Source organism: Pseudorasbora parva, chromosome 4 (genome assembly GCF_024679245.1).
Source record: "Pseudorasbora parva isolate DD20220531a chromosome 4, ASM2467924v1, whole genome shotgun sequence".
Classification (NCBI taxonomy): Eukaryota; Metazoa; Chordata; class Actinopteri; order Cypriniformes; family Gobionidae; genus Pseudorasbora; species Pseudorasbora parva.
Window position 1 is genome coordinate 51860466 of NC_090175.1, and position 26719 is coordinate 51887184.

The 26719-nt window shown below is 36.9% G+C and overlaps 1 protein-coding gene across 2 annotated transcripts in view; it reads left to right on the plus strand.

The window, feature by feature from the left end:
• pard3ba (par-3 family cell polarity regulator beta a) overlaps positions 1-26719 on the plus strand; it is a 204839-nt gene that overhangs the window by 158112 nt on the left and 20008 nt on the right. The window contains exons 19-22 of one of the 2 annotated variants that reach the window (XM_067442199.1): positions 3872-3913; positions 4206-4313; positions 4551-4814; positions 14970-15078. In XM_067442199.1, the coding sequence (XP_067298300.1) occupies positions 3872-3913; positions 4206-4313; positions 4551-4814; positions 14970-15078 (523 nt within the window). The remainder of the gene's footprint in view (positions 1-3871; positions 3914-4205; positions 4314-4550; positions 4815-14969; positions 15079-26719) is intronic. The other variant, XM_067442200.1, reaches the window with a different exon arrangement.

Here is a 26719-nt window from a genome sequence, read left to right on the forward strand (position 1 = left end):
GTGGAATAACAGCTGAGAGGTGCCACAAGTTGGTTGACTCCATGCCACACAGATGTCAAGCAGTTTTAAAAAACTGTGGTCATACAACTAAATATTAGTTTAGTGATTCACAGGATTGCTAAATCCCAGAAAAAAAGAAAAAAAAAATGTTTGTACAAAATAGTTTTGAGTTTGTACAGTCAAAGGTAGACACTGCTATTTTTTTGAACACACCCCTTTCAACTAATTGCCCAATTGCACAGCCTTAAGAGCGTGCATATCATGAATGCTGGGTCTTGTTTGTTTTCTGACAATCTACTGAACCTACTGGTAACTTGTTTGCCACGTAGCAATAAAAAATATACTAAAAACCTTGATTATTCTGGTTAGTCACATTGTACTGCTAAGTCACATTGTACTGCTATTATTTTGAACAAGACTGTATGTATATATATATATATATATATATATATATATATATATATATATATATATATATATATATATATATATATATATATATATATATATCGAATAAATGCTAAACCTTTTCGATTTAGCAAAGAATCCTGAAAAAATGTACGATGATTTCCACAAAACTATGAAGCAGCGCAAAAAATCAGTGTATTAGAGTGATTTCTGAAGGATCATGTGACACTGAAGACTGGAGTAATGATGCTGAAAATTCAGCTTGACATCACAGGAATACATTATATTCTAAATATATTTAAATAGAAACCCGATATTTTAAATTGTCATAATATTTGGCGAGCATAAGACTCTTTCGAAAACGTTACAAAATCTTACTGACCCCAACATTTTAAACAGTAGTGAATGTGGAGTGATTTATTGTAAAATAAACTCGACAAGCTGCACTTTTTTAAAGGCATAAAAACATGTATCAGACCGGAATCAGAAACCGTAGATCTTTAAAAGAGAGAGGCAGATATGCTCCTGACAGTTTTACCTAATTAGAAAGATCCTTAAAAACCAGAGGAGGGAGAAACAGGCAATAATATATGCAAACATAATGATCAGCTTAGCAGTACGTCCCCAGTTCCCATGAATCAAACCCGTCTGTCTGTGAGAAAATTGAGGTTTGGTCTGCTAAAATATGAGCCTCTGGTTTAGACTGATAAATTGCAACACTCAGTAAACTCGAGTCAATCGATAAACCGGGAGCTGCCAGCATAGAGCTGGAAAAACAAAACCCTCTTTACAAAGACGGCTTCACTATTGTAGGTTTCATTATGACATAATTGGGTTTTAGATTTGTAATTACAGCGCATGCACATGATTCTCATCAACATTCGTGTCATTTTGTCTCATTTCACACATCTTCGCCCTTAACGTTAGCCTCTATTTTCCACCCCCTGAATTTTAAGTCTCCCAAGAGCTACATAGACCATCTTAATCTCAGGTTAACAACCAAAGTGATGCTAATTCACTTTGCAAACTCAATTTAAACCATATTAAACTATTACTATGCTACCTTGGGCTACATACCTCAGCCATATGCTGACAACTCTTAGAAGTGTAATCAGCTTCCAAGGGCATGTTTCGCATTTACTATACGACAATCGAATCCACCTGAACGCTTCAGGCCTCAGGTAGATTGAGCCATCAACTGGGTTTTCAAGACACAATGGCTGAATTGCCAACAAATGTTGGGGAACCTATGGTTTAGCTAGACTTAGTCTCTCTTAACCAGACTTTAGTCTGTCAGAATGAAGTCTGGATCTATTTTTAGCATATCATGGCCAAGAACCGACAGATATGTGAAGTATAGCCACAACAGTTCATTGTGTTTGTACGTGCCATTTAGGTTACGTTAAGGCTAGGTTAGGAAGGGCATGTCCACATGAAAGATGGCAGAAAGCAGCTCCGCAGTGTATGGTTCAATTGTTTAATTATGATAATTAGCTTTTTTATGTCAATTAAAACTTTTTAATATCATAATTATGAGTTAAGGCCCTTTCACACCGAGCATGTAAAATGAAAAAGCAAAGCATAAAAGTGAATATTTCGCCGCAGCACATTCCCGCTTGATGTGGAAGCACTCATTACAAAAAAAGCTGATCAAAAAATTAAGCCATTGTGCAAATTATTCAGCAGCTGAACAACTTTCTGTACGTTAATGTCAGCGTTGTATCTCATACTTATGATTAATTGTCATCATTTTGGCATTTTGTCATAATTAGAATGGCAATTCGATTTTTATGTCAATTTTTACCTTTTCGCAATTATGACTTCGTAACTTGTGTCTCACATTTATAAGTTAGTAGGTCAATTTTGGCGTTTTGTCATAATTATGACTTGTCATGATATCAATTTTTGTCAATTTCAACTTTTTATCTCATGCTTACGGGTTAGGACTTATATCATAATAAACTTTTTGTCAAATATTATATTGAGTTAGTATGTCAATTGCGACTTTTTATCTCATAATATTGACTTTTTTGACTAATTGTGATTTACCAAAACATGATAGGGCTTCAATAGTTTGAGACTTGAATGCATTTCTTAAGTCGTAAGTAAGGGCTTACTAGGAGAGGGCATAGAGGGCTTCTATTAGCCACCGCTAACATAAAAATAAGAAAAGTAAAACAACCCTGTTTTAAGGAGATCCAATAATATTTAATATGTTTTTACAATAGTAGCAATCCCCTACCTGTGGAAACTATGGTTAGAAGAGCCAGTTTTCATTAGGATCAGGTTACTCTGTACTGTATTATGTTCACAATGAAAAATGTGGAGTGGCCAATAATCAAGTGGAGTTGTACAAGCTCTGTGTTGCGTGATGACCGCCGCTGCTCTCACACGGATTGAGCAAGACTGCGGCACATTGATATTCAGGCCACGACTCCCTCTGGTTTTAATGAGAGTGCTTAAGGGCAAGGCAGAGCTAGCATGCCAGCTGCCGGTATTAGATCGCTCCAGCCTAATGAGATAAATACAGTCATTAGTGCGTGTGTGGGGCTGGGAAATGGAGTACTATTGAGGCATAACGCACAGGAGACACGGCGAGGGGATGCTGGATCCAGCCGGACCCTTGAAACGCTCGTGGGCCAGCGTTTGGATCATGTAGTCACGTCTTATCTTCAGCAAACATGCATGCATGTTATGTCAGCAAACTGAAGCCTCGGGCGATATCTTTGTCAAATTAAAACGAAATTTGGGAGTCTTGGGAGCTGAGGTTTGTGATTATTTCTGTGCGTTTGTGGAAATGTAATTGAATCCTCAATTGTTAATAAATATTGTGCAGTTGTTATTTTTTTACTTTACTTTAATGAACTTTATTGTTCCCAATCTCTGGTGCCCACATACACATACATTGATCAGAAACATAATACAAAAAATAAAATAAGTGTTATTCAAATGTATGTTTATCAGGGTGAATCTCATGAAAACTGTCAAGAAATATTCAGGTCGTTTTTCACAACAAATGAAAAAAAAAGTGGATCTTGTATTTGCATAATGATAATGAAGCCAATTTGTAGGACCTTTAAGATTTTTTTGCTTTCTGACATGACAGTTATGCAAAAAAAAAAAAAAAATTCCTCCCCAAATTAGTCGCCTTTGATTTCGTTCTCTCACAAAAATTGTGTGTGTATATATATATATATATATATATATATATATATATATATATATATATATATATATATATATATATATATATATATATATATATATATATATATACATAAAGAAAGGTTACATATCCATATTTAGTTAGTGAACCAAAAGCTTCTTCTTTTTATTCATGACACTGATGATTCATTACTACGTCACTGTCCTGAGTCTGTGTGATCATCTCACCCACTCTCTCTCATTATTAGCTTTATTCTTGGTATAACCTTTTCCTCTTCTGTCTTTATCTGCCTGTCAGCAAGGAGACCCCGTCTGACCTCAGATCAGTGCAGAAGAATATGTGAGTTTTTGAAGGTTTGGCGTGGAAATGGGCTAGAGTAATCACTCCAGGGCAATGGACACTGATATGCTTGGTTTTGCAGGAGTGTGTGTTTGTGTTTTCAGGCTGGTACATGGGGAACCAATCATTAAAGTTTCTAGAGTACAAATTCTGCTTTGGTACTTGGAAGCGCAGGGAATGTGTTGAGTCACCAATTACAAAAACATAACGCATCCTCCCCTTTTCTCTTTGTGTGTCCGTGCTCTCTCTCTCTCTTTCTTTTTCTCCTCACTCTCTTCAAACTCTCATCCAGGTTTGGGAGGAAAAACAAAGAGGAGAAGGCAAAATCTAAGGCCAAACAACTGGGCGCTTTGAGCGAAGAGGAGATGGACAAGAGTGAACCTGAGGTGTTTCTGTCAAAGTATGTAACATGTATTATTTAACTCATAAAGTTCAATTATGAAATAGTAGAATACACTAATATACCAGTCTGAAGCTGTAGAAATCATCAAACCAGTTCTGAATGTTAACTCCCCTTCTCTTCAAAGAGTTGAAAATAAAAACTCAATCATATATGCATATGTTTACTGGGTTTTGGATGTTGAACATTTCTACAGTGTCCAGGAATATTCTAAAGAGCATGTTTTTAATCTCGCAGGAGTGAAAGGAACAGCCCTGCTCTTGACCGTTTTGTCTTCCCGGACGTTGAGGATGATGACCTGGATCCCAACTATGCTCGCATCAACAATTTCAGAGAACCCCCTGCCTCCAGTCACTCCCCATATCCACCTGGAACACCCACCCATAACTACCCTCAGCCTTCTGTCCCCGCCCCAAAGAGAGAGCCGCCCAGTGAGGCAGAGCTAGAGGGGCTTTATGCAAAAGTCAACAAGCAAAGAGCCGGCCCTCCAAAGACTGACAGGTGAGAACCAGGCCATACAGATTTTTATGGATACCTTGCATAAAATGGCAATCATTGTGCAATAGGTTTTTATTTTATATGTTGTATTTTGTGACCAGTATTGATTATGTATCCAATAACCAATAACAGAATAATTTTAATTGTTTTATTTTGGCTTTCTGACACGATAATAAGTATACAGTTAGACAACAAGAGTAAATCAAACACATCAAATAATAGTAATAGTTTTAATATCTCATTATATATAAAATATAATCAAATATTCATAATGCACATTATTCACAATATTAATTTTGAATATATTTTGGTAACACTTAAGGTTCATTAGCTAACATTAGGTAAGTACATTAGTTAACATAAACTAATAATGAACTGCACTTATAAAGCATTTATTAATCTTTGTTCATTTCAACATTTACTAATACCTTTATTAAAATGTTGTTGACATTAGTTAATGCACTGTAAACTAAAATGAACAGCTGTATTTTTATTTACTAACATTTAACAAAGATGAACAATAATGAAAGATGAAATAATAATAATAATTATTATTATTATTTATTATTGTGTGATAAAAGTGTACCAGCAAGAATGAAAGGAAAGGTGTACAGAACAGTAGTGAGACCAGCGATGTTGTATGGTTTGGAGACAGTTGCACTGAGGAAAAGACAGGAGGAAGAGCTAGAGGTAGCAGAGCTGAAGATGTTGAGGTTCTCTTTGGGAGTGACGAGGATGGATAGGATCAGGAATGAGTACATCAGAGGGACAGCACATGTGAGATGTTTTGGAGACAAAGTTAGTGAGGCCAGGTTGAGATGGTTTGGACATGTTCAGAGGAGGGTGAGTGAATACATCGGTAAAAGGATGCTGAGGTTAGAGCTGCCAGGCAGGAGGTCAAGAGGAAGACCAAAGAGGAGGTTTATGGTTGTAGTGAAGGAGGACATGAAGGTAGTCGGTCTGAGAGAAGAGGATACAGAGGATAGAAATAGATGGAGGCAGATGATTCGCTGTGGCGAACCCTGAAGGGAACAGCCGGAAGATTATTATTATTTATTATTATTATTCAATCAATCAATTAGAACTTTTATTCAGGACACACACAGTCCAAAAACATGTAAAACCAATACAGTAATACCAATACAAACATAAAAATATCACATTTTTACATACAAGCGTATGTAATTTTTACATACAAGTGGTTCCACATACTGGAGAAGAATCTGACTTAACTTAGTGTTGGGTTCGTCAGTGCTAAGATTATGATTATTATTGGACAAACAATCTCACAGTTCAGAATTTTTTCTCAGAATTGCATGATATAAAGTTGCAAATTGTGTGAGATGTAAAGTCAGAATTAAGAGATATTAACATCTCACAGTCTGAGAAAGTCAGAATTGCAAGATATTGCAATTGCGTGAAAAAGTAAGAATTGCGAGTTTATATCACACAATTTTGTCTTTGTAACTCTCAATTGCAACTTGATATTATGCAATTTTGAAGAAAAAAGGCATAATTGTGAGATATAGGGCCCTATCTTGCACCCAGCGCAATTGACTTTGTACACCGACGCATGTGTCATTCCTATTTTGCACCCGCGCAAAGTGCGCTTTCCCTCCACAGAAGCACGTCGCTAAACTAGTGAATGAACTTGCGCTCCCTGGGCGGTTCAGCGCAAAAAAGGAGGCGTGTTCCGGCGCAAACAATCCCTGGTGCTATTTTGCTGTTCCATTAAACAATTGCGCCACTGACCAGAAAAAACCTAGTCTAAAGTCAGCAGCGCGTTGCGTGTTGTTCATTATGCTATTTTAAGGGCGCATGCTTGACCATAATGTATAGCGTGCACAACGCGCATACACTTTGCTCATGTAATCTACACAGATGCAAGAGATATTTTTGCAAATCATAAATTGTTACACTAAAAAAATATTAACACATGAGATGACGGAAATCATTGTGGTGTGCCACGAAGATGTGAAAAAGTAGGCAGAAATCTAGCTTACAGATTATTCAGGCTAATTGTAGTAATTAAGGATCAGACCTGTTTGCCCAATAGTGGCAAGACATATATATAAGGACATCTGTCTTTCACTGCTCTTACAAGAACATCAGTCTCCTCGGCTGTGAACCGCTCCTGGCGTGCGCCTGGTAAATACGCCATAATAATAGCAATCCATAATGGAACTTGCGCACCTGCTTTTAAAGGGAATGCTGGATGCCGCTCTGATTGGTTTATTCACGTTACGCCCAAACCACACCTATGAATAATGAAGCTACTTCAGACCAACCCATTTTAGATTTGCGCCGGGCGCAAGAGCCATTTATCCCGCTGGGAAAATAGCAACAGCGTCGAGACCCGCCCACAAAGTTACTTGCGCTCCGCGCTTTGACACTTGCGTTTCAGATCGTTAAAATAGGGCCCATAGACTCTTAATTGTCAGGAAAAAGTAACAATTATCTTTTTAAATTATTTTGTTCTGTGGCGGAAAAGTGTTTCCATAATTATGTACTATGGAAAAAAAAAAGAAACTCCTTGTGATAGTCACTCAGTAAAAGTAAATCAACGAAAGTTGTAGAACTTGTTGAACCTGTTATCAAAAGCATAAAACATTCTGCTGTGCCACTGTAAATGCTACATTCCAAAAATACAGGCACGTCGGTAACGAACACTTTGGCCTTTTAGTTGAATCAAGCTGAAATATTGACAGGCGGGTCTGTGAAGTCATTTGTGATTTAGTGTGTAGCTGTACAGTCTGTATATACAGAGGGAATGTACGTCTCACTGGTGAGTTTTTAGTCCGGGTTGAGTGGTCTCAACGACCGAGCCCATTGATTTGTTGTCTGGCGGTAATTATGCGTGAGTGTTGCTGTGTCTGTGGGGACCGTGTTCATTCTTGCTCTCGTCCTACCATCGATTCGCACAAGATTATCTTCCTTGCGCTGTGCTGTCCACCGAGCTCAGAAGAGCTGTAATCCTATCACTCTCACAGACTCACTCTGGTACATGTTACTGTGAGAAATACACTGAAAACACACATTTGGACACCTTCTCAAGACTCTCTCATTTCCTGTTCAAAAATATACCATGATATGCATAGTTTCTGACGCAGCAGAATATATACTAAAGTGTAGTGCTACTGTAAATCGTCATAAATTACACTGAAGTCCTTTAAACTGCTTAAGAGGCTTTCTGAAACTTTCAAGCATTTTGTTTCTTTGGTCCACTGGTTGGTCCAATTATGCTGTCCCATTGCGCAAAGTCACAATGGACAAGCGTAAGGATTTGAGCGAGTTTGACAAGGGCCAAATTGTGATGGCTAGGCATCTGGGTCAGAACATCTCCAAAACTGCAGCTCTTGTAGGGTGTTCCCGGTCTGCAGTGGTCTGCAGTATTTTTGATCAAATAAATGCAGGCTTGATGAGCAGAAGAAATTTCTTTCAAAAAACAATACAAATAGTAATGTGTCCAAACTTTTGGCCTGTACTGTGTGTTGTGTGTATGTATGTATGTATAATATATATATATATATATATATATATATATATATATATATATATATATATATATATATATATATATATATATATATATATATATATATATATATATATATATTAGGGCCGGGACTCAATAATAAAAAAAAAAAATCTAATTAATTAGAGGCTTTGTAATTAATTAATCAAAATTAATCTAATTTTAATTGCATATAAATATTTGACCTGAGAACAATGAGAAGTAATTTTTCACATGTATTTTTAGTATACCATTGAATAATGACTGAATACATACGCTTAATCAACAAAATATTGTTTATTTATTTCAGTCCAGCAGACCAGCCAATGTTTGCCATTAAGTGTAGCAAAAGCATATTTGTGATATTTGAGGCTCGATGTGCTGCGGTGATACGCTAATTCCTTGTTGTATAGCTTGCCACAAACATGCTCTTGTCGACGCTTCCATCCTTTCGTTTTTTTTAAACTAAATTTCCCATCCACGGGGCCAAGCAAAGCGGTCTCATCAGCTTCTTCGTTCATGTTCACTTTGGTTTGTTGTTTTCGTGAGCGCTAGTTGGTGTCTAGTATAATCGGTCCGTCGAAACTTATTTATTGAAAAACATTTCGCGGTGCAAAAATAAGTGTGGTTAAAATTATGTTTTTTTGTTTTTTTTTTTTGTTTTTTTGCGTAATTAATTAACGCGTTAAAGTCCCGGCCCAAATATATATATATATATATATATATATATATATATATATATATATATATATATATATATATATATATATATATATATATATATATATATATATATATATATTTATATATATACACACATACTTTTGTCATACTTTTATAAAGGTTCTTATCATTGTACTACAGCTTTGTTATCTATATTTTCTTACACTTGATTATTTTTTTGAGGGTGAGTAAATGAGGACAATTTAATTTGTGTGAACTGTCTCTATAATGGCATTTTTTGTGACGTGCTGTGGGTCACCACAGCGTAAAATCAGTCAACGTCTGACAAGTGGAACGCGCTAATGTGACAGTATGAGTAGATTACACAGGGTTTTATCAAAGAAGATAGTGTGAGAAATATCTCGCCTGGACCTATGAATTGAAGAGTGTGTGCGCACAAGTCTCGATTTTCATGTCAGAGAGCAAATAAGAGAGAAAGATACGGGAAAGAGACGGTCAATTAACCACAAAGTAACAGCCAGACAGATACGCGAAAGCCCCCTCCTCATCTCGCTGTCTCGCTTTCTCCAAGTGCTGATGTCTCATCTACTTTAGCAGGGTACTTAATTACCATTCTCTCTCGCGTGTGTCGCCTGACTGCTCCTAACAGCCCTTTGTTCTCGCTGGCATTTTGTGCATAATAGATGTGACTAATAAATGTTAGTGCTGATCAAACATGGAAAATAGAGCCTCGCTTTCCTTGTTTAGGAGAGTCTGAGCGCCGCATGGCCATTTTTTTAGCAGAAATGCTGACACAGAGTCAGTGGCAGCCAAAAAAGCTGGCCCCAGCTCCAGATATCTGGACGGCATCCAGCGCTGAGGAATGGGCTTAATCGAACTAATGGCCCACCAGCCGTGTACTGTGGCCAACTCTTAATTCTTTGAAGAAACTGCTGTTTCTTAACGCCTTTCCTCCATTTCCATGTTGTTCTCCTTCACGTTATAGCAGTAAATACTGTTAGGATGGATTTGTAGCCATTTTGCTTGTATTCTTACATTATACTTTAAAATTTGTGCTTAGGAATAAAGTGTAACTCTCACAAAAACAATTAGTGTACTGTCCATCTTTTTTACCATTGTAACTAGATTCCACCACAACACTATAATTATTTCTACTGGTAAATTAAAAATGATTGTTGTTTTTTTCTTCCTTTTTTTCCTTTTTTTCACTTTATTTTATTTCCAAGTGGTAAGATTGACTTAGAAATGTTTTGTAGGTTCCTGATGAAAAGATGCTAAAAAAAATATAAAAATAATACAAATGTTATTTAAATAACTAATCCTAATAAAAATCTACTGCAGTTTAGAGCTGTACCGCTTTTCTACTAATGTATACAAATATATAGGCCTAATAGTTGTAGCCATGGTAATAATAACAATACTTAATAGAAGTATTAGTAGTAGTAAAATTGATTTATATGAAAAAAAACAAATCTTAGGTTTCATATGAAAATGTACTACAGTTTAAATATAGGAACAATAACTAAAGGAAACTTTTTTTCTTTTCTTTTTTTCTGAAATGTTGTGAAATGTGAGCGAGGGGAAACCTAAAGTTGGACAGTAAGTTAACCATAACCCTGAAACTTCAACTACATTGTTTATCCAACTAATCAAAGAAACAAATCAAAAGATATTGTATCTTTTTTCCACGAGCATTTCCTGTGCTGATCCTTGTGCCCACACACATCTCTGACATTCCTATCACGACAGAGCAAGGCTGTATAATTGAAGAGCGGACATATTCATTAAGACCTCAGTGGCAGGTATGTTTAGAAAAGGGTGTCACTTCTGATTACAGGCCTGTGTGGTGGCGTCCAGCTGGAAAAGATGGCAGCCTGCTGTCAGATCTCATTATACAACACGTCCTGCAGAAATAAGATAGAGGTATAGAGATGAAATGAACGGAAGCGGAGAGAACTGCATCACGGTTTCTAGCATTACCTGTATGTCAATATCTATTCATTCAGGGATTATTTGGCCGTCCAGGCTCCGTGTGTTGACAGCTTCACAGTCAGATTGTGGATTAATTCCCCGGTCTATAATCATATTCATTAGTTAGTGAAAACCGATCCAATACCAGCATTCCTTGTCAGACAGCATAGAAATATACGGCTGTGACTTGAGAAAATGTACCGGCCATAAATACAACCTTATTGTTATGTGTTACCAATTTTTTTTACCAGCCAACAGGTGATTAACATCATTTCATATACTCGCCAATAGCGATTTTTAAAGCATTAATTAGTGTTCATTTTAGGCCCTGTGTACAGTTGTGTAATTGTGTTTTACACATTTTATGATGCATAGAAAGTTCAAAAGAATATCATATATCTAAAATATAAAGCTTTTGTAACATAATACATTACCGTTCAAAGGTTTGGGTCTGTAAGCATTTTTTTTGATAGAAATAAAAGAAATTAACACTTTTATTTAGCAAGGATGCTAGCATAGAACTCTAGACACACCCTAGCAGCAGCAAATCTTATTTGCCGCGAGTGTCGTCTAGCAACTCTCCATAGACTAGCGAGCTTGAAAAACCAAAACTCTGGTCAGGCCAATCACATCGTGTATAGAGTCGGTGGGCAGGGCTTAACATAATGACGGCCGAGTTGCGTGCTTCTTGTAAACTAAGAAGCTGAGAAATGGCGGCCTTTCGAATTGGCTTTGACCGCAAATCTGGAAGACTTAGAGTAAGGCTTTTCTTTGAGAAAAGAACAAAGAACGGCACTGAAATCATTCTTATGAAGTGAAGAGTGTTTAGAGTTTTGTCGACTCGAGACGGTGAAAGTTAAATGATCAACTAGCTCCGCTTCACGTTGCTCTGGTTGGTTGTAGCGCTATCCTATCACGTGCAGAGGGAGTTTGAAAGGCGACCGTTTATCCCGCCCCTCGGATTGAGCTGTCAATGGTGAGTTCTCAGATCCAACATCTTGATGTGGTTCTTGCTTGTCAGGCTACAGGGATTCATTAAATTGATCAAAAGTGACCGTTTATAATGTTACAAAAGATTCTATTTGAAATAAAATCTGTTCTTTTGAACTTTATATTCATCAAAGAATCCTGAAAAAATGTGTGCACAACTGTTTTCAACATTGATGATAATAATAAATGTTTTTGAGCAGCAAATCATCATATTAAAATGATTTCTGAAGGATCATGTGACACTGAAGACTCAAGTGATTATGCTAAAAATTCAGCTTTGATCACAGGAATAAATTACATTTTAAAATATATTCAGTTAGAAAAACGGTACTTTATATTGTAACAGTATTTCCCAATAGACTGTTTTTGGGGATTTTTTTTAAATGTTTAATTAAAAAAGTTGTTCACATTGCTAATATGTTCATTCAAAATTCAATTATTGAATTTATTGAATCAATTACAGACTATTGTACTGCAGCTTCAAATATGGCTTATCCAATTGATATTTGGGTCAAATGTTTTATTTTAGGTTTTATTGACTTAAGAGTCCTGTATACACCTCTAAGTCCAATTTGACACACAAAAAAAAAAATGAAAAGAGAAATATCAAATATTCACAAACAACTTGTTTTATCAAAACTATTGGCACCACATCCATTGTAAAATAAAACGTTTGGATTTGATTTGAAGGAATATTTTAAAATTGTACTAATATATAGATAAATATAAATGCTTTTGAATAATAATCATTTTATTATATATAAATAATATAAAATATAGACTTTCTAACCAAAACTTTTGATATTATTTGATGTGAAGAAGGTAGGAAAATCGCCCACATTCATGACTAGATCAGGCATACGCTCCTAGCTAGCGCTGCTTCATGTTGCTCAACACAAGCGCTAATTAGCTTTACTCAAACGTAACATAAACAGGTAAATCACAGCAGGAAACACTCTCTGATGATGATGATGATGATCTCCGATTGCTCTGTTTGTCTAATTCTTTGCCTCAAAGAAGGAAAGGTAATATCTCCGGCCTTTCTACGCTTTGCGCGGTACCCGCTATCATAACACACCAAATGAACTGGTGATGACAGCCGGGCTTCAGATGCGCTCTCATTTGTAAGCGTGTGTGTGCGGTGGTTTAACCATCCATGTAAATGTGTGGTATTTTGTGCAGTATTTCTGTGTGCTATATTCAGTTTCTTCAACCTTCTCCCTCGAAAGCACTCCAGGTCTGCTCCACTCCTGTAACCAATATGAATATGATGCATACATGCTCGACGGGAGCTAATTAAACATTGATAGTGTTTCTCATTCAGAGGGTCATGTGGACTCTCAATCAAAATGGCAGCTCTAATTGCGTTCTGTGGGATTAGATAATGGATGCCGTTCCTGCTCCGCGTGTCCTCCACCAGCTGCTAGAGTGCCGTAGACCGCCGCCTCTAGTATTTTCAATTATTTTGAAGTTGCCAACATCTCCGGATGGAGTTTCTAGAAAGTTTTACATGTGTAGCACATGTAAGGTTTTTTTGGACATGCATCATAGCACTACCTGGCAATTTCATACATGCAGTTATAGTTTAGAAGATGATGATATGATAATACAATTCATTTATTTATTTAATAATTGTATATTTAATTATATCTGTAACTATATACTATTTATATATTTAAAAAATGTTTATATCAATAATTTATATAACTATAATACATTAGAATTGGTATGATTTGAGGTGCTGTACCATGAATTAGAAGTGAATGTTAAAGCAGTTTAAATGGTTGATTTTATAATGCTAGTTCTGCTTTGAGTCAATACATGCCCTTAGGTTACGTGTGTTAATGGAGCTCACCGATGGATAATTTAATACACTGAATTTTACATCAAGTGCAGTTTATTTAGACTGCATTTGATTTGAGTATCTGACAAACAGAATTGCACATTAACATCGGCCTCAAGTCAAACACTTTTTAAACGTTAGGATGAGACAGATTTACTGTGAGATAAATGATTACTGTATTTGCTGTAGAGACTTGTATGCATTTGTAGATTTTTCCCTTGCTTTTCATACCCTTTTTTACATTTTCATCTAATGGACTTTTTTTTTTTGTGATTGATTGCAGGGGAGTTCTTTATTTTACAGTCCTGTTCTGCATGTACATACTATGTACTTATTATAGCAATTATAATAACTGGGTAATAACTAGGTACTAACCCTGAACCTAACCTTAAAGGGCTAGTTAAAGGGCAAACCCGTAAAACCCCCGTTAACCATTGGAACACAAATTAAGATTAAATCCAAGAACTCTCTGTCCCCTCCATAGACAGGTATTTAATTAACAATTTAAACACTTTATAGATTGTTAAAAATAATCCACACGTCTCCAGTGGTTCAATCTTAATGGTATGAAGGGACGAGAATACTTTTATTGCACAAAAAACAAAACTGTTTTATTAAACAGTTTCCTCTCGTTTGTCGGTCTCCTAGGCAGTTGACATTGGTCAGCTCCTGCGTCAGCATCACGCTCGGATGTAACTCGGACAGGCTGGACTGTATTTACTACGTCAACAGCATAGGAGACTGACAGACGAGAAGAAATTGATGAATAAAGTCTTTTTTTTTGTGCACAAAAAGTATTCTTGTCGCTTCATAAAATTCTGGTTGAACCACTGTAGTCACATGGACGATTTAAACAATGTCTTTATTACCTTTCTGTGCCTTGAAAGTGTTTGGAAGTGGGTTTGGAACAACACGGGAGTGAGTAATTAATGGCAGAATTTTCATTTTTTGGGGTGAACTACCCCCTTTAACCCATGTAGTTATATTACCAGTACTTTTGGTTAAGTACACTGTAAGTGCACACACTGTAAAGTAAAGTCTAACCCATTGCAGTATATCATTATCTAAGTATCTGTGAGGCCATTGCTTAGATTTGTGAAGATGTTTTCCAGAGTGTTTGATTGGAGTCTGTCTCGTTTCTCTCTGCATGTTGCAGTAATGAAGAACGATTGCAGCAAATCCGAAATCAGCTTCAGAAGGTGAGACCGGCTCCATCATATGAAGACCTGACCGCCCGAAGACGCCAGGAATACGACCCTTCACGAGTGAGTGCCCGCTTGCTCTCATGCTTTTTTTTCAGGACGTGTCAGACTGAGCTCTGGCTGGTTTCTCAGGCACTGATTCAAAGCTCAGATTATAGGGGTTCGTCTCGTGGTGTGTTTCAGGCCAACTCTAAAGCACTTTGACTAATCTGTTCATCTGCTTAGACTCGGTCAGTTCCTATTCATGGGAATACATATTATAATGTGATTGTTTATAATTATGGATTTTTTTCCCAGTACTACAGACCTAGGGCCAGATTTACTAAACAGGGCATCCGATGGGAGTGCGCGTGATCTGCTGACAAATGAAAGAACACAGATCCAGTGGATCATTCCTATAATGACCAGCACAATCTACCTGTTAGCGTCTGCTTTAAGACGTGCTTTTTTGGGGCGGTAAATAATGCCGCAAACTAGTGTTGCACGATATACCGGTACTAGAAAAGTATTGCGGTACCCTCCTATTACAAAAGGTACGATATGTACTTTTATTAGTACCAGTACTTTAAGGAGGACAGCGCTAATATGAGCTGTATTTCTTAATTTGCGTGGATGTGTGGATGTGACACAGCAGGTGTCAGGACGTGTGTGCAGAGCTCTGCTTCCACTGTTCACTAAACATTGGAAGTAGAAAACTTAAATATATACGCGCAGCGCATGATAAAGAAAGTAACAGAAATATGCACTAATGAATACCACTGAATAAAACGGAGAATCCCAACATAACACCAACTGTGATGTAACAGTCAGCATCATTAATATTAAACCTCCCCAAATTTGCATATAAGCAGCCCATGTTCAAGGCCAAGCAGTGTTAATGTGGACCTGTACCGAATCAACAGAAGTTCTGCAGGGTTTGAGAAGTAGTTTAACAATAGTTAAAATGTTAGATCATGAATATAAATGTTCTGTTCCTGGCTGTGCAGGGGATGTGAGGACTTTTCATACCCTTCCCACAGAACAGAACTGTCAACAGGCATGGCTGATGTTTATCTATAACCAGATACAGCACCAATTGAATTCAAAGTTGTTTGTTTGCTCTGACTCAGTTTTGTTAATGAAAAATTGACAAAAAATGTTTATTGACGACCTTATTTTCCTTGACTTAGACAAAATGTGATGACACAAATGTCCCTAATTGATTATTGTGACTATATAAACATGCAATATATTTGATGAAAAAAAAAACCCTCAAATGTAGTTTAAAAAATAAAAACTTCGACAAAAAGCACTCTTTGGTTTTGTCAGGGGGAAAGGGGTTCAAGTTCAAGTGTTTGTGCTTGAGGTTGCCAGATTACAGTCATTTAAAATCCCCCAATTAGAGCTTTACTATTAAAAGAACACGTATTCTTTCCAGTGTTTTACTTAAACGTGCAATTTGGCAACCACGTGCATGCATGCATGCACTCTCTTTCTCGTATGTGGATGATGTGAGAACACCAATAAACAAGCAAGTGCAATTTTAGCAATCTCCATTTGAGATTTTCTGCTTAAAGTGTTATTCAGCCGGTCTGTGATCTGTCGCGACTCACGAGCCGCTTGAGCTGTTTGCAATTGTGTTTGCTAAAAAAATGCATTTGTTTGAGCTACTGATATGAGCCAATCAGAGCAGAGATTCATGATCCTTCAAAATAAGGCAAAAACAGACAATTTCTAGGGTTGTAAATGGGCCTGTAAACCATATCTGGTCCATTTTTGCCCTCAAATAAGCCACATACCCTCTATGTAGATATCAGAGAACAATTTAAAATATTGTTTCAACTCATTCTAGGGTACCTTTAAATACGCTCCTCTCATAAACTTTGCGGCTCTAAGGGAAACTCTTACAAATGCATATAAGATGCAATAAGATCAGCTGCAAAAATAATAACCGAAAAATAAGTCCATGCCTTTTCAGCATTTTTCAGCATTTCATTTATCTGCGTGTCTTTAGTAAATCCTGACAGTACTTTTTAGCGCCAAAAGAGGTTTTGTGCTGGAGCAAGCTGTTAATAAATCTGGCCCGTAATTTCATATTTCATGATCTACTGCATAGTTTTTTTATTATAAAAAAAAAAGGAAAGTCCCATAAAATTGTCATATACATGAAAGGTCCATCATTTGCACAATGGGTATATCCCATTCCATTTGCTAATTTTTTATTTATTTTATATCGATTGTAGTGTTTTGTAAACCGTTTAGTATCCAGCCCTGTTACCAAAGTTTTTAAAAACATTAAAATAAATTGTATAACATTTAAAAGTTCAATCATCTAATATACAGTGGAGCAAAAAAGTATTTAGTCAGCCACCAATTGTGCAAGTTTTCCCACTTAAAAAGATGAGAGAGGCCTATAATTGTCATAGGTACACTTCAACTATGAGAGACAGAATGAAAAGAAAAAAAAATCCAGAAAATCACAATGATTTTTTTAAAGATTTTATTTGCAAATTATGGTGGAAAATAAGTATTTGTCACCTACAAAAAATAAGATGTCTGGCTCTCACAGACCTGTAATTTCTTATTTAAGAGGCCCCTCTGTCCTCCACTGTATTAACCTGTACACCTGTACTAATGGCCCCTGTTTGAACTTGTAGTCTCGTTTGAAGGTCAAATTGATATTTTTATTTAATTTATGGGTAATTAAAGTGTATTAATAGTTACAAACAAACATTTGGTTCCCAACTATCTAGACCCTGCTGAGTGACAGCAGCATTTAGGTCAAATCTTTTTTAAAGTGAAATATTGTATATTATTAAATTAATTTTTATTTCATAGAATTGTATTAATTATTTGTTTATATATAATTTTATATTTATTCAATTATTCAGTATATTTATTATAAATAAATATATTGTGTATATATAATTGTATTCAATGTATTTTAATTATGATATAATTTAAGATATTTTTATTTTGTTATTTTTGTTTATTTAATGTTAACTGCTAGTAAAAGAACAAAATTACACTAGGTTTTTTTTTTCAGACATTTTGGTAACTGGGTTAAAAAAAACTTTAGACATCATGGAAACAAATAATATAGGATTTATTTCTGTTTTTATTTTCTAAAGGTTAGGATCCTCCTTTCCACTGAGTCTTTGTCAGAAAATAATAATCGTTTAAGGATTTAAAGCCCTTTTTTGTACATTGAGTGCCACTTTCAAAAGGGCACTGTCAGAGGTTATTCTGATCAAATCAATTGTGTGCGTGTGTGAATTTTCCTGCAACTTTAAGAATTCCAAACTCAACTTTAAGTTTCTATTTCCCCCTTTACTCATGTCAGTTTCTCTTCTGATCTGCCCTGTAAACTATTTCACAACCACTTATTTCCATATATTCCCACCTTTCTTTTTTTAACCCCTTTGTGTCTTTTTTTGGAAGAGGTTTGCTCTAAAATGAAAGGCTTACGATATTCGTGGTTTGTTTTTTCTGCATGCATATATGAACCCAGATGTATTTTTAGATGCTAATGTTGTCTAGTTAGCATGTTCTCTAAGTAGTAGTTTGTGTGGGTGTGGGTGTGTGTGTGTGCTGGGGCGTCTGCATTGCCCAGAGCTTTAAGTGAGCTGCCCCATCCCTTGACATCCTGCACACACATGCCACACTGCTGGGCACACATGCAAATTCAGCTGCAATAATCCTCCTAGCTTCCCTTTTTGTTTTTTCATCTGTTTGACAGACGCACGTCTTAGTATTGTCTTGGTCTTAATGTGCAAACCGAGGGCTGTTTGTCACCCATAAACTCCCAGCACCAGACACGTCTCACTTAATACATAACTAAAGCAGTATTAATAAATAACTCTTTGGGTCATTAAGGAAGCAAGATGTGCGCATCTCGCCGTCTGATCCGTGCTGTAGTCTCGTTTGGTGGCCCCCTCCCACTGCATTATGGGAGTCTGTCATTCATGGTGATGATGCTCAGAGATTAGTGTTAGCATTAATGCTCTCTTTGCAGTCATAAATATGAGACTATTATGGCAAGATCTTTCAACAGCCGTAGATGTTTTAATATTCTCTGCAGACAGTTAATTTAACCAAAGCAAGAGACAATTGCATGCCTTTTTTAAGATGAATCTCATCACTCCAAACCAGAACTATTAAGTATTGTTTATATGATTATACATTTGATGAATATTTTGAATTAGCTTTTTTATCACTTCTGTTTTCATTTTAATTAGTTTTGGTTATTTTGCTATGCTATTTAGTCATTTTATTAAGTTTTTAATATATTTCTATGTAGCTATATTATTTATCTAAAATTGTACTTTTTTCTTATATTATTTCAGTTATTTGCCAAGGCAAAATTAAGTAACATTTTAATTCAATGTAATTAAAAACATTAAAAAAAGTTGTATAACATTTAAAAGTTCAATCATGTAATATACAGTGGAGCAAAAAAGTATTTAGTCAGCCACCAATTGTGCAAGTTTTCCCACTTAAAAAGATGAGAGAGGCCTATAATTGTCATCATAGGTACACTTCAACTATGAGAGACAGAATGAGCAGGAAAAAAATCCAGAAAATCACAATGATTTTTAAAGATTTTATTTGCAAATTATGGTGGAAAATAAGTATTTGTCACCTACAAAAAACAAGATTTCTGGCTCTCACAGACCTGTAATTTCTTATTTAAGAGGCCCCTCTGTCCTCCACTGTATTAACCTGTACACCTGTACTAATGGCCCCTGTTTGAACTTGTTATCAGTATAAAAGACACCTGTCCACAACCTCAAACAGTTAGACTCCAAACTCCACTATGGCCAAGACCAAAGAGCTGTGAAAAGACACCAGAAACAAAATTGTAGACCTGTACCAGGCAGGGAAGACTGAATCTGCAATAGCTAAGCAGCTTGGTGTGAATAAATCAACTGTGGGGGCATTTATTAGAAAATGGAAGACATACAAGACCACTGATAATGTCCTTCGATCTAAGGGCTCCACACAAGATCTTACCCCATGGGGTCAAAATGATCACGAGAACAGTAAGCAAAAATCCCAAAACCGTAAGGGGGACCCTAGTGAATGACCTGCAGAGAGCTGAGACCAAAGTAACAAAGGTTACCATCAGTAACACACTACGCCACCAGGGACTCAAATCCGGCATTGCCAAGCGTGTCCCCCTGCTTAAGCCAGTACATGTCCGGGCCCTTCTGAAGTTTGCTAGAGAGTGTTTGGAAGATCCAGAAGAGGACTGGGAGAATGTCATATGGTCAGATGTATATCTATATATATATATATATATATATATATATACAGGGAGTGCAGAATTATTAGGCAAGTTGTATTTTTGAGGATTAATTTTATTATTGAACAACAAACATGTTCTCAATGAACACAAACAACTCATTAATATCAAAGCTGAATATTTTTGGAAGTTTTAGTTTTTAGTTTTAGCTATTTTAGGGGGATATCTGTGTGTGCAGGTGATTATTACTGTGCATAATTATTAGGCAACTTAACAAAAAACAAATTTATACCCCTTTCAATTATTTATTTTTACCAGTGAAACCAATATAACATCTCATCATTCACAAATATACATTTCTGACATTCAAAAACCAAACAAAAACAAATAAGTGACCAATATAGCCATCTTTCTTTGCAAGGACACTCAAAAGCCTGCCATCCATGGATTCTGTCAGTGTTTTGATCTGTTCACCATCAACATTGCGTGCAGCAGCAACCACAGCCTCCCAGACACTGTTCAGAGAGGTGTACTGTTTTCCCTCCTTGTAAATCGCACATTTGATGATGGACCACAGGTTCTCAATGGGGTTCAGATCAGGTGAACAAGGAGGCCATATCATTAGATTTTCTTCTTTTATACCCTTTCTTGCCAGCCACGCTGTGGAGTACTTGGACGCGTGTGATGGAGTATTGTCCTGCATGAAAATCATGTTTTTCTTGAAGGATGCAGACTTCTTCCTGTACCACTGCTTGAAGAAGGTGTCTTCCAGAAACTGGCAGTAGGACTGGGAGTTGAGCTTGACTCCATCCTCAACCCGAAAAGGCCCCACAAGCTCATCTTTGATGATACCAGCCCAAACCAGTACTCCTCCTCCACCTTGCTGGCGTCTGAGTCGGACTAAAACTCTCTGCCCTTTACCAATCCAGCCCTCTGCCCTTTACCAATCCATCAAGACTCACTCTCATTTCATCAGTCCATAAAACCTTAGAAAAATCAGTCTTGAGATATTTCTTGGCCCAGTCTTGACGTTTCAGCTTGTGTGTCTTGTTCAGTGGTGGTCGACTTTCTGCCTTTCTTACCTTGGCCATGTCTCTGAGTATTGCACACCTTGTGCTTTTGGGCACTCCAGTGATGTTGCAGCTCTGAAATATGGCCAAACTGGTGGCAAGTGGCATCTTGGCAGCTGCACGCTTGACTTTTCTCAGTTCACGGGCAGTTATTTTGCGCCTTGGTTTTTCCACGCGCTTCTTGCGACCCTGTTGACTATTTTGAATGAAACGCTTGATTGTTCGATGATCACGCTTCAGAAGCTTGGCTATTTTAAGACTGCTGCATCCCTCTGCAATATATCTCACTATTTTTGACTTTTCTGAGCCTGTCAAGTCCTTCTTTTGACCCATTTTGCCAAAGGAAAGGAAGTTGCCTAATAATTATGCACACCTGATATAGGGTGTTGATGTCATTAGACCACACCCCTTCTCATCACAGAGATGCACATCACCTAATATGCTTAATTGGTAGTAGGCTTTCCAGCCTATACAGCTTGGAGTAAGACAACATGCATAACGAGGATGATGTGGTCAAAATACTCATTTGCCTAATAATTCTGCACTCCCTGTATATATATATATATATATATATATATATATATATATATATATATATATATATATATATATATATATATATAATATTCTACTAAACATCTTTTTTCGTTTTTGTTTCCCACATTAGAGAGAAAATCATACAGGTTTGGAGTGAAAGAATTTAGATTTCTGTGTGATCTATCTCTTTAGTGTTAAAATAGTATCGAGAACACTTGCTCAGCTCGCTGCCTTTCAAGATTCTGTGCACTTTCTTGGCACCTTGTGTAAAATAAAAAAAAAAAATGACAAATGAGATTTATTATGCATGAAAGATAGCAACAAAAATATACATATATATATATATATATATATAAATAGACAAAACAACATACATGAGAAAATTGTACAATTTCGCACAAATCCCTTCTAGAAGCCACGTGGTTTTAAAATGGCAAGGGTGACTGTCAGCCATTCTCTTCTAGGGCACTTTAAAACAAAAACTCAATCTAAATTGGAACGAAGGCTTTTTTCAGAAGCACTTATCAGAGCCCTGAACTCTGTCATTTCAGTGCCTGGAGCCACGCTCGCGTCCACCCAGATGTCCAGCACTTCATTTTTGAGAGATTGAGGATTGTGTCCAGGGCTCGGCAAAGTTTACAATTATAGTTTATATGATTACACACATCTGCTGGAAAAGCCAACTTCATTGAGACTTTTCAGGAACTACTGAGTGAAATAATAGAAGCTCTGATGCTGTAAAAAATGTGACGTATCGTTGCACGTTTTTTAAAATTAGGTTAGAGTTGTCAATAGATTAACCTTTAATTTTGATGCATTGAAGCAAATCGACATCACAGTTATTCTAATGAGTGGTGTAATGAGTGGCTGCCAGCTAACTTCAGTGATTAAATTTGGCTTGCCATTATAAAATTGTGTGTAATAAATTACCCAATTTACTCCTATTCAGACCAGTCTAAACACATTTCTGGTCAGCAGGAAGATTCTGGATATATCTTTTTTTCTTTTTAGGAAGTTAATACTTTTATTCTATACGGATGCATTAGAGATTGTTTAGAATTGACAGTAAATACTTTGTTATAAAATATTTCTAATATTTCAAATTAATCATGTTCTTTGGAACTTTCTATTCATCAAAGAATCCTTGGTGAGCATTACTTTTTTTTTTCAAAAACATTTTGTGAACAGTAGTGCATACTGTTTTTTATATATAGTTGTATTGAACCATTGCTTGTACCATATGTTGTCATATTTGGAGCTGATTGGTGGTTTTAATGTTTACTAGAAATCACCCATAGTCTAAAGGTTTTGACAATGTCTGTGTAGTAAATCAGCTTTTTCATTGAGAAGTGCCAGTTTACTCAGAAATAGATGAATGAATCTGTGAAATGAATAGAAGAAAGACGAATGGTTGCTGTCAGAATAACAGAAGAAATGGAGAAGGACTTTCAGGCCACCATAAGGACTAGCATGTGGTGTAGTCGCACACACACACACATAGATACACACACACACAGTAGGGACGGTGGGTATGATTCATTAACAACAGAAGAATTTAATTGGATTACAGACTGGTTTTCACAGACCTTGAGTCTGTCTGCTGTATATGTGTGTGTGCGTGTGTACCCGGTATTCCCTACATTATGGGGACCAAATGTCCCCAAGGATAGTAACACCAATACTTTTGGACATTTTTTTGGTCCTCATAAGGAAAATACAAAAAGTTTTGGGGGAATTTTTTTTTTTTTAAAGTTTTCTGTGATTGGTAGTTTGTGAAGTATAACGATCATTATGTCTATGGAAAGTCCCCATAAAACATGGAAACCTAACATGTGTGTGGATAGCAAATTGTGTGGCTTCTTGGGGGAAGGTTTGGTGTTACTTTTCTGAGTTGCAGTTTTGTCTTCTTGCTTGCACTGAAGGAGGGACCCAAACGATATATAAAGAGCAGATTATCATAGAGGCTTTGGGTTGGGCTCTTCTGACTTGGCCCAGTGAGTAACCGCAAAGAACACCCCAACAACCACCTAGAATGCCCTAGGAACAACCCAGAAGGCCCTAGTGATCACATAATACACCCTTTCAGTCACCTACAGTATCAAGTCTTTTTGGCCCCTAGTTACTGGATAATGATGTTCATTTAAAGGTTTTATGTGTTATTTCTCTGACACTAGTGTGCCAAACAGGTATTCTGCTCATAAAATATTTGGGAGATGAAGTTGGGTTGGTGTTGGGTTGGCATTTATATTGGCCAATACTGAAATTATCCCAGATGCACACCCTTTCCAAGTCATGCTCGTACTTTTAAGTTGATGTGAGTCCAGCAACTCCAGAGTAAAATTAGAACAAGGAGGCAGGCAAAATGCAGAGACTGAAGGAAAAGAGACCGAAAAAGAGAGAGAGAAGATAGAAAATTAAGACGGTTGTCATTCAGATTGTTATCCTCTCTTCCTCACAACTGAACAGCTTGAGACGAGCATCCTGGCCCTGTCAGGTCTAATTAAGCCAGCATCTGCATCTCCAAACTCACGCACCGGCTTGACGGGCAGCCGTGACGGCGGAGTGTAAAAAGATTGAGTGACGGCGACTAGGTGGCTCTCCGCAGAACCGACAAATAATCCTAAATCCTAAAACCAGGTGCCTGGGATGTCAAAACATATCAACATGAGCTCACGGAGATAGATTAAGAGTGAAAGAAAGCGAGAAAGGCAGGGTTGGACAAGGAATAAAAGGCCTTGACTCCTCTTTGGTCTAGCAAGCAGGTCACACCTTCTCCTGTAGGTCAAAGACGAGTCTTGCAGGAAAGCCAACTCATATCACAGAGCCCTAGCCTTTGTTTGAGAGCAGGAAACTATGGCTGGGAATCTGAATGAAGCTGCTAAACGAAAAGAAAAGAGCGGTAGAAGGAAGCAGTCAGGGGACCTAAAGGAAGGATTGAGCAAGGATGGAATAATAATTGTCCTGAATTCTTTATTTGGACTTAAAAACATTTTTTTGCAATCTGGTGGTGGATTATTGGTAACTTTTTCATAAGAAGCCCCATTTATAGTTGTCACTTAACTTAACCCCGATTGACAACACTACTATCTGTATGAGTGAGTCATTGAACTTTGAAAAATTAAAAAACTTTAACACATTGGAATAGTTCCAGAGTTGTAATATGACAAATCAGCACTTTTGGACGCCACTTGAAGTTTCAGTGTTAAATTCTAAGAAAATGTAATTGTTGATGCATTTGTGCCCTCTTTAAAAAAAAAAATCAAAACATCCACAGCAACTCAACATGCACGTCGCTCAGAGGACAACACATCACTCCTGTACTAGACAGTGAAAGTAAAAGCACCTCCCTTTCACTGGGCTGAGTTCGATACATGAGGAGGTCATGACCAGCCTCCTACAGCCTTGTGTCTAAATTACCCTCTCAAAATGGTTCCACCATCTGCTGCTAACAAGCCTGGGCCGTCTGGACGGCATGACCATGGCTTTTCAGGGCACGTTAGAGGGCACTGGGCCATGGCAGCACTACATCAAAGATCAGAATACTGCACACGCCGCGGACACAGAGACTCCTGGGAGAGAATCAACAAGCGATAGGATCACGGCGTGTTTAAGGAGTGTTTGTTTTAGCACTGAGGCGGTCTACGGTGCCTGCATTGTGGAAAGTTTGACCAAAGTAGCTTGTCTAACTTGTAATGTCTTTTACAGAGTGACATGAACCAAGGTCTTATGAACTGAAAAAGTCCTACCTAAACCAAGATATTGTGCTGATTAGATGATTCATTCAAATACAGAATTACTAAATAACCACACAACCCCAGGGCCTGTGAAAATCTTCAAGCGGCTTCACAATAGTTTTAAATATTGGCTTTTAACACAGGAAACTGAATTGGAATTACAGGAAGTAGAATTTACTCTTTTGTAGTTTTGAGGAATTAAATATGAAGTGTTCTTACTTTTTCATAAAATGAAAGTTAACTTATTAAATGTAAAGAAAAGTACATGTATTTATGTAAACATTGGGGACATTTTAAATGGATCTATCTGTCTGTAAAGACTATAAAACTGTAAGACTTTTTACATTTGCTTAAACTACAGTAATCTACAGTCATTGCCGTTAAATAGGCTTCTTCGAATTTCATTTAATCTTCTAAATTCATGTAATTCATTTTCAAATTGCAGTTTCTGCATCCTATTTACTGCCACAATGCAATTCAATTTCAGAAACTGAATGAAATGAGCTGGAGGATGAAGATATATGGCCCTATTTTAACGATCTGAGCACATGGTCTGAAGCACACGGTACAGCACGCAGGTGCGCTTAGGGCGTGTCCGAATTCACTTTTGCTAGTTTAACGAAGGTAAATATGGTCTGCGCACCAGCCATGTGGTCCAAAAGGGTGGTCCCTCATCTCTTAATGATTCATGGGCGTGTCATCAGAATCATCAGTCTCATCTTCTATTCCCTTTAAAAGCCAGATTCGCTATTTACATGGAGAGAAATTGTTTTATTTTTAATATTTAAAAATGTTTGTGCGCTGCTGTGTGTGTGTAATAAGCTGAGTGTACAGACGTTGTGCACTCACCTATAGACATATATATTACTAAAACACTATTCAATGAGCTATTGACTTAGAAGAGGTTTTTGTTGGTCAGTGGCGCAGTTGTTTTCAGTTACCTCAAAATACATAAACAATGCTCCAAAAATGCACCTGAACACACCTTGTTTTCACACCATGGGTGGACAGGTGTGCGCTGGTGCATTTGTTATTTTAACAATGTGGTGCTGGATGTAAAAATAATAACTGTACCAGGCTAAAACTAGCAAAAAACACTTGCGTCACACCTGCTGTCGCATTGCGCTGGGTGTATTATA